General features: G+C 29.9%; 4 protein-coding genes across 4 annotated transcripts; 2 read left to right on the forward strand and 2 right to left on the reverse strand.

Annotated features, from left to right (window-relative positions):
* Positions 1-2,504: 2,504 nt before the first annotated feature.
* On the reverse strand, positions 2,505-2,889 carry BX663DRAFT_527262 (uncharacterized protein; the record flags this gene model as incomplete). The annotated part of the gene is made up of 1 exon (XM_051530018.1): positions 2,505-2,889. A coding segment is annotated over exon 1 (187 nt), but the record flags the coding sequence as incomplete, so codon positions are not given.
* Positions 2,890-6,571: 3,682 nt separating this feature from the next.
* On the forward strand, positions 6,572-7,335 carry BX663DRAFT_296398 (uncharacterized protein). Its single transcript, XM_051522025.1, has 2 exons — positions 6,572-6,597; positions 6,669-7,335. The coding sequence occupies exons 1-2, from the start codon at positions 6,588-6,590 to the stop codon at positions 7,244-7,246; spliced, it is 588 nt and encodes a 195-aa protein (XP_051377688.1). The 5' UTR covers positions 6,572-6,587; the 3' UTR covers positions 7,247-7,335.
* A 704-nt stretch (positions 7,336-8,039) lies between these two features.
* BX663DRAFT_490633 (uncharacterized protein) lies at positions 8,040-10,609 on the forward strand (the record flags this gene model as incomplete). Its single annotated transcript, XM_051524970.1, has 7 exons — positions 8,040-8,093; positions 8,146-8,182; positions 8,244-8,279; positions 8,337-9,032; positions 9,153-10,164; positions 10,236-10,357; positions 10,461-10,609. 7 exons carry the CDS (start codon positions 8,040-8,042, stop codon positions 10,607-10,609), a joined length of 2,106 nt encoding a protein of 701 aa, XP_051377689.1.
* A 48-nt stretch (positions 10,610-10,657) lies between these two features.
* Positions 10,658-11,414, reverse strand: BX663DRAFT_556457 (uncharacterized protein; the record flags this gene model as incomplete). The annotated part of the gene is made up of 2 exons (XM_051531717.1): positions 10,658-10,999; positions 11,364-11,414. 2 exons carry the CDS (start codon positions 11,412-11,414, stop codon positions 10,658-10,660), a joined length of 393 nt encoding a protein of 130 aa, XP_051377690.1.
* Between the last annotated feature and the right edge of the window lie 1,632 nt (positions 11,415-13,046).

Here is a 13,046-nt window from a genome sequence, read left to right on the forward strand (position 1 = left end):
CTTTAGTTCAAACCCAGCGAAATTCAGAGCAGTAGATACTCTTTTTTTACCCTTGGACAAAAAGCAAGCAACAATATGTATTTTATGATATACAATATATATAAACACGTCATTTTATACCATTTATGAGTGCATCATTATTTTATGGATAAACAAAAAAAAATGAAATGCTGAATAAGTATTTTTAATAATTTAAGGTTCAAGTAAGAGTCTATTATAACAAAGAAAATATGAAGTCATAATAGTCTAAAAAAGTGTTCTTATCAAACTATGCATTAAGGTTTCTTTAACTTCAAAAAAGAAAAAAAAATCCTAACGTAGTATATGCATATATTTCTATTATATTACGCTATATATTAAATTATATGTATTTTTAAGAAAAAAAAATTGTATTGTGCTTTTTATATTCAATATCAATTATTAGGGTACAATTCAATCAAAGATCAACATTAAACAAAACAAAAAAAAAAAGTCATATTTTTAGCTTGAATTATTATCAATTTGAAGTTCAAAAATAGCCTTGCTTGTTCAGAATCACAATAATGTGCCTCTACAGTAAGATATTTTTTTAAAAAGTTCTTCTTGGACAATTTATTAACGATTAAGCAAAAAGACAAAAAAAGACAAAAAAAAAAGAACTACATGGACATATCTCAGGCGTAGTTTCTAATCCAATGATTGTGTTGCTAAAATAAATCCAAGAGCCCAAATTCACTAATTTATCCAAAACAGATAAAAAATAATGAAGCCATCAGAATTCAGTATAACCGCTTATTCTAAACTTTGATTTCCCATCCAAAAGCACAGTCGCAAGATCTTTCTTTGAGAAGGGAGATATCTCGTTCCTATCTCGGAAATGTTTCCATAAAACTCGTACCTTTAATAAAGGCAGTTCTACTCTACTACTTCTCCTCCACCTCTTCTTATATAGATAGGACAGAATAATTTCTTTTCTTACCTGCTCACATTTGAGATCACTCTTTCTTTCTCCTTTCGCTTGTTTACCTGTTATCTCTTAGGAGGGATTTTTAGCTCCTTTTCTCCTTTTTAAACTGACCCAGACAATGCAATAAAATTTTTTACTATTATGTACTCATTTGGGTTTTTTATTCTATTATTTAATTGTATTGGCATTGCTATAATAGACTCCAATTTAATTGGTGGTTACAGTATTTAAAAATAATAATGATCTGATAATAAAAAAAAAAAAATAAAATAAAAAAAAGGTGGATATAAAGGATCATCATTTTTATATTGTGATGACTTGACTATAGACAGTAAGGAGAAGAATACTTTGTTGAAAAGTAAATAAAAGATCCACTATGTGTTGTATTAAAAAAAAGATAGATAGTTAGTTTAATAGAAAATACTTTCTTATTCTTTTTATATATACAACCTTGTATTATAGTTAACAAGGATAATATGATTTTTGTATCTTTTAAGATCTGCTTTTATTTAAAGAATAAACTTTGACAACATTTATCATAATTGTAGAATAAAATAAATTAAAATATTCTCAAGGCTTTTCATGACATATATAAAGCAATACAGAAAGATAACTATTAAAATAAGAAGACGGATTAAACATTAATTTTCTTGGGGATTTCAGATGTTAAATTTCGAATCCTATCGAATATATTCCAGAAAATTAAAAGCTTTTAATTATTAAGACGATAACTATTGAAAAAGATGAACCTGTTAATTGAAAGAAGATTAATTGAAATAGACAAAAACAATTTGTACAAATCAGTTTTAACTAAAGACAAATAGGCGGGCTATTTAAATAATATATTCAAGTAAATAAAAAGGGAAGTTTTTTTTTTTTTTTTTTTTTTTTTTTTTTTTTTTTTTATTTCATTTATAATATTTGTATTGATGTATGCCCTCTGCTAATACGACTAAAATAGTACATCCACATTATATACATATATATAGAACATATACACATATATAATATGACAAATAGCGAAAGGCAAATATTAATCTAATCCTAGTTAGGGATATATTTGGTACCAAGATCCGACAATTTGTAGAAGCCATTGAAGAGGACATGATATGGATAAATGTGATCGGACAGTCGACTAACTTCCTCTAGCACTGAAGCGGACTCCAATACTAAAAAAAGCTTCTATGCCACAGTCATAGTGGTACGGGCAACATGTATGAATCGTACCATCCATGTCTCTTAATAACTTACTACAACTACTATGTAGTGACTACTATGTAGTTTGAACTAAAGAAAAGAAAAGAAAAAAAAAAAGGGAAAACAGATTGTCTCCTTATATAGAAAAATAAAATAAAAAGGTCACAACATTTATCATCGTTATTAATTGTTATTGGCTACAATTTTTTTTTTCATGCATAATAGTAATAAAAAAAAAGGGGGGGAGGGAAGAGATCATCAGCGTATATTATAGTTTTTTTTTCTTCACATTATACTATATAATATAGCTTGCTTATTATTACTTGTATAATAAAATTCTTTATTTAATAGAAAAAAGAAAAGAAAATGCATACATGTAATATTCTAGTATCATTTATAGAAGAAGAGAGATATTTTATAGTAAAAAAAAAAAATATGTGTATATGATAAGCATATAATATTATAACAGATGTATTTTTATTATTTGACAACATTATCATCAACCCTATACAACAAACACTAAACATGACATGAAAATGATGATTTATTTGACAACAAAAAATAGACAACAAAAGTAATGAAATCATTTTATATATACACATATTAACCACACATGTTCAAATAGATGCTGTCTTGTTGAATTTATCCCCTTTTTTTGCTTTGGTATAAAATATGCCTTGATAAAGGAATAACAATTAAACTTATACAATGACTCACAAAAGTGTGGCAATGTTTTTTTTTTTTTTTGATTTTTTGGCTTTCCTTAGTGCACAACTTGAATGAATAAAGATACATTAATAAAAGTATTTTTTAATGGAAAATTGACAACACTTACATTATTTTTATGGCTTCTTGACCCTCATTCAAATGCATGAATGTTCATTTTGACAACAAATTATGTCATTTTATACGATTTAGCCATTTCGTTGTATAATATTTTTTTCTTTATCTATTTTTTTTTTTTTAATTTTAATTTTAAATCATTTAATATCATTATTGAATTAACAAAAAGATTTACTTCCTATTTAATATCATTTTTTCCTCACATTCATTACTAATCTGAACAACATTGGTGCATCATTCTCATTAACACATAGATCATCATATATAATAGAACTAGACAAATTCCTTACGATACAAAGATGGATATATTAGCAAAACTTAATACTAAGGAGTCTTATAGAGATATTTCTACAGCAATGGGCATGTCAACTAGGACAATTAGCAAAATTGCCAAATAAAGTCAAGTTGAGATTAACGTAAAACAAGATAGACCAAAGATGATTAGCCCATTACTTGGAAGATTGAATGCGCGATCTTTTTATACTAGTCATTTCATCACTGTGGTGAACGCTGCCCGTAATTTACATGGTCAAGGGTATGATATTTCCACACAAACCATTTCGTAGATTCTTAAAATCATCCGACTTTGATTCAAAGATTAAGAAATCTGAATTACCATTGACGAATGAGCGTCAACGAAATCGTTTAAAATGGGCCAAAGCTCATAGAAACTGGACTGTTGAGGATTAGAAAAAGGTCATCTTTAGCGATGCAACAAAAAAAAATAATTGTTTCGATTCAGATGGAAAGCAATGGACATGGGTTAAAAAGGGTGAACCGTTAAAAAGACCATAACGTCAACTTTTAAGTACAAAGGTGGGGGTTGCAGGAGGTGGAAGCTTAATGTTATGGAGTTCTTTCACGCAAACATGGTCTTGGTTTTATTGCCAAGATTCAGGGAGGGATTCGCAAAATATATTGTGAAATATTAAAATGTTTACTTCATGAAGACCGCTAAAGGATTATCAACTTTGTAAATTAAAAGATGTAATCCTTCAACGAGACAATGAATTCAAATTGGTTCAAGAGAAATAAAGTAAATGTCCTTAAATGGCTCTCATTTACTCACCTGATTTAAATCCAATTGAAAAACCTTTGATTTTATTTGAAGTATAGTGCAAGCTTGCTGCCAATGATAGACCACCAAAAAACATCATGGATGATTTATGGAATGTCTAGTACAATAAAGTTACAGCTGAACTATGCTTAAAACACATAGAAAGCAGCAATAAAAGCTACCAAGTACTAAACATAACAGATATGTTGTTTATTTCATTTTTTTCAATAAACTATTTGCATACAAATAACTTTTAACATTATCTAATGCATATATGCTATATTGTACTTTGCTCAATAAATTATTGCGGATTTGAATTGTATAAATTACCTAAAATCATGAAACAATGTCACACTTTTGTGAGTCACTGTAAAATAGAAATAAAATAGACATCAGGAACCTATACTTGAATCAAACAATTTAAAACCTTAATCAGGACATTATAACGCCCAATAGATAATAACATATATAAATCAGTAGCTTGAATCAACAATACGTATATATCTGCTGAATACTAACACTGTTTCAAGACTCATTAATATAAATACAAGCAATTGGTATAGACACAAAATAGTCTTTATATCATTCTTTTTACATTGAATAAACAAGTCACAAACTATACTGTACTTCTTTTTAGTTTTCTTTCTTTTTTTTTCTTCTTCTTTAAATCATACCATCAATTAAGCTTATATTAAAGTCATATACTCTAGTTTATACTTATATAATGTATGCTATACCATACCGCAACAGAATAATTTTTATTTTATATACTCTATATATACCATTATTTACAAATCAATAAATAAATTCTTTATCATTATCTCCTCTATGCTGTTGTCAAATTGGACAGCATATGTTATTATTTGTGTGTAAAATAATTTATTCATATAATTTTAGTCAGTCAAACATTATATAGGCTAATCTGTTTAAGTCAATCCTATGAAATTCAAAAGGTTGTCTGCACAAGTTTTTTTTTTTTTTTAAGAGCTGAACTTTAATTTTCTTCTGCTGCATTAACTGATTCCAAGAAAAAGGTACAATTTGATTTTATGTGTATATCTTTTTTTAAGAGAAAAACCCGTTCCAAAATATAGTAAAAAGATACAAGTTAGCTCACATTAGTGCTAATCATTCAAATTTTTTATTTTGTATCATATCATAAAATGTTATAAAATCAAAGAAAAAAAATTACGCATAATAATAAATTACATATAATAATAAATACAAAGTAAACCAAATACAAAATTAGAAGCAAAATGCCTTATATGGTGTTTAATGATGTAATTTGATATGAAGAGTTTGATATGAAGAGTTTGATATGAAGAGTTAGTTAAAGTATAAAATTGGGCAATGTAAAAACTTCTTTGTTACACCCTTTTTTTTTTCTTTGAAAAAAAAAAAGTATTTAAAGTATTAGTCTTTTTTTACCCCTTAAACTCATACAAATTCATACAAATTCATACATATAAAAAAAAAGACTCACTCAAAAAGGAAATTACCATTTAATTAATTGGTTCTTGTTCCCTCATTTTCTTAACTATTATTTTGTATGTGAAGAAAAGATATAATTTTTTTTTTGAAAACGTGTAATCAAATGAATCTCTAAAAGAAAAATCGTACGCTACACATTTTTTTTCTACTCTTGGCCAAAAAAAGACTGTACTCCTGTTTTTTTTTTTGACAAAAGCATGGCACATTTTTTTACTGAACTTTAATTTTCTTCTGCTGCATTAACTGACTTCAAAAAAAAAGGTACAACTTAATTTCATATATATCTTTTTTTTTTTTTTTTTTTTTAAAAAAAAATCGTTCCAAAGTTGGTAATAAAAAGATATATGTTGGCTCACATTAGTAGTAGTCATTCATATTTTTTATTTTATATTATAGCATAAAATGGTATAAAATCAAAGAAAAAAAATTAACTATAATAATAAATCAAAAATAAAGCACGTACATGCAAAATTAGAAGCAAAATGCACCATATGTTATTTAATAAAGTGATATGAGATGATGAGTTAATGTATAAAACTAGGCAAGTGTAAGCACTTCTTTGTTACACCTTTTTTTTTTCTGAAGAAAAAAAGTATTTTTGCAATTTTAAATTATTGAGCACGTAAAAAAAAATCGCGCTTTTTTTTTTTTTTTTTTTTTTTTTTTTTTTTTTTCATTCAATTCAAAAAAAAAAAGTTTCCAAATCATTAGTTTTACCCCTTAAATTTACACATCTAAAAAAAAAGATACGCTCAAAAAGGAAATTTTATTTAATTGGTTCTTATTTCCCCACTTTTTTAACTAATATTTTGCATATGAAAAAAAGATATAGTTTTTTTTTTGAAAACATGTAATTAAATTGATCTCAAAAAGGAAAATTGTACGCGATGCCTTTTTTTTTTCTTATCTTTTAACAAAAAAAAAAAAAGACTTTACTCCTGTTTTCTTTTAAACAAAAACTTGTCACATTTTTTTTTACTAAATGAAAAAGTTAATAAAATCAATTATTTTATTTCTATTTCACCCCTTCATAGATTAAATTATTTTATTAAAATGTTTAACTGTAAGTATAGTATATTATATTGGATATGATAGCTGTGATTTTAAATTGATACTTTATTTTATAAAAATTAGTCTTTTCGCGCTCCTCTGCTGCCTCAGCTGCTTCAACAGCAGCTTCAACTGTTTTCTACGCCGCTTCAACAGCGGTGTCCAATGCTTTCGCCGCATTGTCGGCTTCCTTTTCTCTCTCTCCTCCTCTCACTACCTGGCAGGCCAGTAGTGATGAATCCGAAGCAGTAGCTGGTCTACTTGCTATATCATCTCCTTCGTTCCGTGGTGTTGATTTTGGTTTCGGTGCTGGTGTCGGTGTTGGCGTTTCGCCATTCGGCGATGAAGAAGAAGAGGTGTCTTCTGTTCGTGGTGCTGGTGCTTGGGTCTGTCCTCCCTTTACTTGGAAGGACGGCGATCATGAAAGTTGGGTGTCCTGGCTCTCACAAGAAGAAGAAGAATTGGCTCCTCTCGTTGATGATGTGTTCTCCTACTCTTTGCCATCCTCTCAGGCCTCTGTGGAGTCCGACTTAATGGACTTGGACAATGACTCCATGGAGGTCGACGATCCTGTTGATCTCCTCTGTGAACACTTTGAGGGGATGGCCTTGGCTACCACTGGCGACGATCTTATGGAAGGAATAATCTACGGTGACTTCTAAGCCGGTGGTAGCCTTCGAAGTTCAGCGAGGGGAAGCTGATAAAATACTCATGGCCAGGACATCCTTGTAAATAATGTATATAAAAAAAAAAAAACTTTCATTGTAAATATTGTATATATATATAAAAAAAAAACTTTCCTTGTAAATAATATTCTTGTATATATTTTTTTTAATAAATTTTTTTTGTATATTGCTTTCTTTATTTTTATATTATAACTATAAAAAAAAGTCTAAACAATGCTTATATTATTATTCTTATTTCAAAATGATAGAAACAAGCATTTCATTCAAAGTATTGCTTCCAATACTAAACTCAACAGTGTTTTTATATGTTCAAAAAAAAAAAGAAGCACGTACATACAAAAATACAGACAGATTCAATAATGTATTATTGTATGAAGGATATTTACAGTCAATAGATAAAAAGTATATCAAATGGGTAATAAATGATAGGCTTTAGAATTCACATAATAAGTATTTTTTTTTTACCAAAGACTTTTAACTAATGGTTTTTTTTCTTTTGTATACAAAAATTTCAAAAATTTGATTTTATTTTCTTCAAAAAGTAGAGACACAAACTTGTAATAATGTTGTCTATTGGCAATATACAGCCTGAGTAATAAGAGTAATAATGTTTATTAGACAGAAACAGTCTACAACAGCTATAACATGTTTGATTTTCTAATTAAATTTCCGCTCTTTTTTTTTTCTTTCTATCCCATTAAAAAAAAAAAAAAAACTCATACTGCTTCTATGCCCCTCTTTTTTTAACTAACGATTACTTTCTTGAAACATGTCTAATAAATATAATGTCCTTGTGGACATGGAAGATGCAGCTTATACACAAGTAAGAATAGTTTATCTAAGTTGTTGACTTGCAATATTTAATGCTTTTATAGCCTGCTACTATTGAAAGTGATGGACTTGAATTTCAAGGTAAAACTTTTTCAACATTTATTATAAATCTAGTATATAACTAACTAATATTGATTGTTAGACTTTTCGAGTAGTCGAGGAATAAATAACTCTTCTTGTAAGTTTGAAGTATAAAGTAAATTATGTTTGCTAATGTTTTTATTTGTTAAAAAAGCTTTAGCATCATCATCACCAGCACCACCCCCACCACTATCTACAGATAATACAAACTTCTTTGACTCGCCTCAACAAACTGGAGCACGTTCTTCTGGAAAACCTATTTGGTCTCTTGATTATTATTCGCAATTCTTTGACGTTAATACTTCTCAAGTTGTTGAACGATGTTTAAAGTCAATGTACCCGGTAGGAGATTATGCAGCAGACACGCTCAATAATCAACCCGATTTATATGGTCCATTCTGGATTGCAACCACAGTTGTCTTTGCTGTCTTTGTTTGTTCTTCATTAGCAGATTCTTTAGCTGCTTACATTGCAGGCAAATCTCACGTTTATGATTTCACCCTTTTAAGTTTTGCTGTAGCAGTTGTCTACATTTACGCCTTTCTATGTCCTATCATTGTTTGGGCTTCAACGAAATATTTTGGTTGTCAACCTAGTTTGCTAGATATCATTAATTATTATGGATATGGCTTAACTATCTGGATACCAGTCTCTTTGCTCTGTATTATACCGTTTGATTATGCAAGATGGGCTTTTGTAGGTGTTGCTTTTGTAATTACGGCTGTCTTTTTAGTGAAGAACCTTTATATTGTCATTTCAAGAACGGATGCAAAGACATCTCGTGTCATTTTATTAGCTATTTTATTTGCTCATACCATTTTTGCTTTGATTCTTAAATTGGCCTTTTATAGTTATAATTATAGTATCAAATAAAAACCTGGCTTTTATTTTTATTTTTATTTTTATTTTATTTTTTTCCAATATTTTATTTTATTATTTTTTTTTGTTTTCTTTTTACTTTTTTTAATAGCAATGATGCCTACATTTACATCAAAAAGACAACAAAAGATTTGGGAAAGACAAAGGAAAGAAACAGAATCTAGAAAAAAGTCTCCAGCATCCTATGTTAATCAAACTCCATTTCGATATGCAGAAAGAAACTTCAAGTCAAAGGTGCCACCACCTGATTTTTCTCAAGTCCTTGATTTTAATACTATTTATGACGATAGACCTAAAAATGAAAACTATAAAGATATTGTGGCTGTTGAATTAAGCCATAATTTAAAAAAGCTTTCTTCAATGTTTGGTGATGATGATGATCTATCGAGTTCCAAAACAGCAGCCTATATTTTAAAATCGGTGCCTGGTCTTATCATTATTCCTAATGCATTTACACCTAAAGCGCAACGTCATTTAATTAAGCAATGTTTGTCAGTTTATGCTCAAGCACCCAACACTTCTAATTTACATACACATTATGTTATGCCCGAGAGAGGGTTATGGCCTTTGTATGAGGCACAAGAGAAAGGCTTACTAAAGCTAACAGATCCTAATTTCTTTGTACCTAAAAAGGCAGTTGTAGACAATGAAGAATTGACTAGCAGTGAAGACGAAGAAGAAGAAAAAGAGGAAAAAGAAGAAGCTAAACCAACAAGTTTTCCTACAGCATGTTCAAATGAATTTAAGCCCGTTATTGAAGATCTCAAGCCTGATCCTTTACCAGCACCCGGTGTACCCCTTCTATCTCCTTCTGATTTAATTCGCAAACTACGTTGGATTACATTAGGTTACCAATATCATTGGCCAACAAAGACTTATCATCTTGACCGTCGTTATCCTTTTCCTGAGGATATAGCTGAATTGATAAAGGCAGTTGTGACAGCATCGGAAGGTGTAGGTTATGATAACTGGAGAAATGAATATAAAGGTTCTGACTATAAGGCAGAAGCTGGTGTGATTAATTATTACCAATACAGAGATACGTTAATGGGACATGTGGATCGAAGTGAATTAAATATGGAAGCACCCTTAGTATCCCTTAGGTAAAAGGCAAGGATACCTGAATGAAATAATATAAATTTATTCACTTTTTATACATATACATATTTTATAGCCTTGGTCATTCTTGTATTTATTTAATAGGAGGATTAACGAGAGATACTGTACCTATTCCTTTATTATTAAGAAGTGGCGATATTGTTGTCATGACTGAACCCTGCAGAAAAGCTTTTCATGGTAATAAATAAAATATAGAATAAAAGGAGAGAGAGAGAGAGAGAGCTCCTTCTCCTCCCTTCCATATTCATTATCGAAAGTTAACCATATAACCATTCTATAGGAGTACCTCTTATTATTGAAGATACTTTACCTGATTATTTATCAAATAAGAATGAATATGAGGATTCACCAGACTGGAAGTTGTATGGTGATTTTATGAGTACATCAAGAATTAATATAAATGTTAGACAAGTCAATCCAAGGGAATAAAAATAGATATATACACATATATTTTATATAGATATAGACATAGACATTTTATTCATAAATCATGGGTGATAATTCTATAAATACATAACCTTCGCTTTCTAAGGCACGACATAATTGAAACAAATCTTTCTTTTCTTCTTCTTTATTTTCACCATGCCACATACCAACAACAGCACCGCCACTTCCTGGGAACTTGGCAACGCAATTATGCTCTTGTGCTAATTGAATCATTCTCAGGTTTGAAGCGCCTATCACAGCATCACCATAAGTAGCTCGACGAAGATTAAAATTAGCTGACATGAGTTCAGCAAATCTTTTGTGATCACCTAACTCTAAGCTCTTTTTAGCTTGATCTGTTAAAGAGGCAAATTGCTTCATAGCTTGAATGATCTGTATATATATACATACATGTATTTTGTATTAATGATATCGTTTATTATTATTTGTTATATATATTTTAGTCAACAAGTCAAAAGTAATACACTATTCAGATTTAAGACAAGTTAATGATACTACGCAATCAATCAAATCTAATTAGAATAGCTATATATAAGATTTACTCGATGATGTTATTGCCAATATCTGATTAATTATAACTATTGCTTATCATCCTATCAAACTAATCTTAAAACGTTGTAGTAAATTCTAGCAAAAAAGAAATTCCTAATTGTTTCATGACATGGTACCTGAATAAACAAACTATAACAAATAATAATATACGCTGGTGTTTGTTTTGGCTGAATCAAGACTGTACCTTAGCTGCCAAACTTAGATTTATTACTGTCATGACCTTTGGATCAAACATTCCTAATATAGGATCAATACATCGATAAAAGATGCTTTTTTTTTTTTTTTTTTTTTTTTTTTTTTTTTTTTTTTTTAAAAAAAAAAAAAAAAAAGAAACCACAAAAGGAGTTTCTTTCTTCACCACTCTAACAAATAGTATCATACAGAGCATACGATTGAATGCCTTCATATGGAGTCAGGATCACGCATTTAAGGGAATTCCAACGGTAACCTAGTCGGTAACTGTGTTCTTCACATTTTTCTAGTGGTGACGGAAGCTTTGAAGGAGAAGCAATTAGAATCACATCATTGGCATACAAAAGACAGTTTATAGATTGCACAACAGAGAAGGGTAACTGACTGATATATATTGAGTATAAGAATGGGAAGAAAATTGAACCCTGTAAGACATCGGTCTTTGATAAGAAATGAGACGATTTAGTCTTATCTAGGGATAACCTCAGTTTAGACCTCTTTGAGGAAATTTTTAAAGCAAGTGAAGTAAAACAGGATTTAAATATGATATGGCTGTAAAGTCTTCCATATATAGTGACGGTCAACAGTATCATACGCTGATTTAATGTCTAAAAAAAGGCCGAGGTAGGGTCAATAAGATAATATTTGCGTAATATAAAATAAGAAAATAAATATGATTAAAGAATAATTTTATTTATTCTTTTTTAATGAACCCAAATAAGCACGTAATACATATGTGTTATATTGTCCGAGTCAGAGGGAAGTGTGCTAAAGAAAAACCTTTTGATAGTCAAAAGAGTAAAAGAGGATAAGAGGAGGGAAGATGAAAAAGAAAATATATCAACATATATTAGTTTAGGAGTTACGTATCAAAGTTACCAGCTTGGTACCAAGAAGGGAAATTTCAGGAGGAATTTGATGGTGATGGAGATAATCGCGTTCCAACAAAATGTGACAGATGACTGGCCATCAGAGTGTCCAGGTAGAGAGCACTGATTGGTTAATCGTAACTAACGAGGATTCATAAGTTTTACGTCAATTTGGTAACTTGTTGAGGAGGAAGGATAAAGGGTCAGGCTCTGTCAAAGGCATTTGCAAGCGTTAAATGCATATAAATGCACCAAATTGCATGAGAGCCGGTGAACATTTCATGAGGATGGTATATGTATGGTTTGGAAAGCACTACCAGGCAACCAACCAAGGCACTAACGTATAAATCGACTGCGTTCAGCATTGGACATAAACAACCACAGTGACAGGATTAATACCCAGTATCTGACGACAAGCAAACAAAAGAGTTGAATTATTACCGTTGCATCTATGTTCAAGATTGTCTTGACAGATATCAGCAAATATACGAGAGTTAAGGTCATCATTAATCTTATGAAAAGTAGTACAGCATAGCTAAACAGGTGTTTTTTTTTGAGAGTTTATATCAATGGGAATAGCTTGAGGAGTGCTGTAAGTATAGCAAGGAATTTTGACAGGAGAGTATCATCGGGAGAGTCAAAAGAGCAAAGTAAAAATTTAGCTTGCAAAAGATGAACACCTTCCTTCATTGTTGGCTGATTGACCAAGTGTGACATAACTTTGATTGGTGAGCGGGAGCCAGCAACGAGAATTCTTTGAATACATTTTGCTTGATAAGCTTCTAGTTTTCGTTAACTGGGTAGAG

This window comes from Cokeromyces recurvatus, assembly GCF_025118155.1.
Source record: "Cokeromyces recurvatus strain NRRL 2243 chromosome Unknown BX663scaffold_51, whole genome shotgun sequence".
NCBI classification, from domain to species: Eukaryota; Fungi; Mucoromycota; class Mucoromycetes; order Mucorales; family Mucoraceae; genus Cokeromyces; species Cokeromyces recurvatus.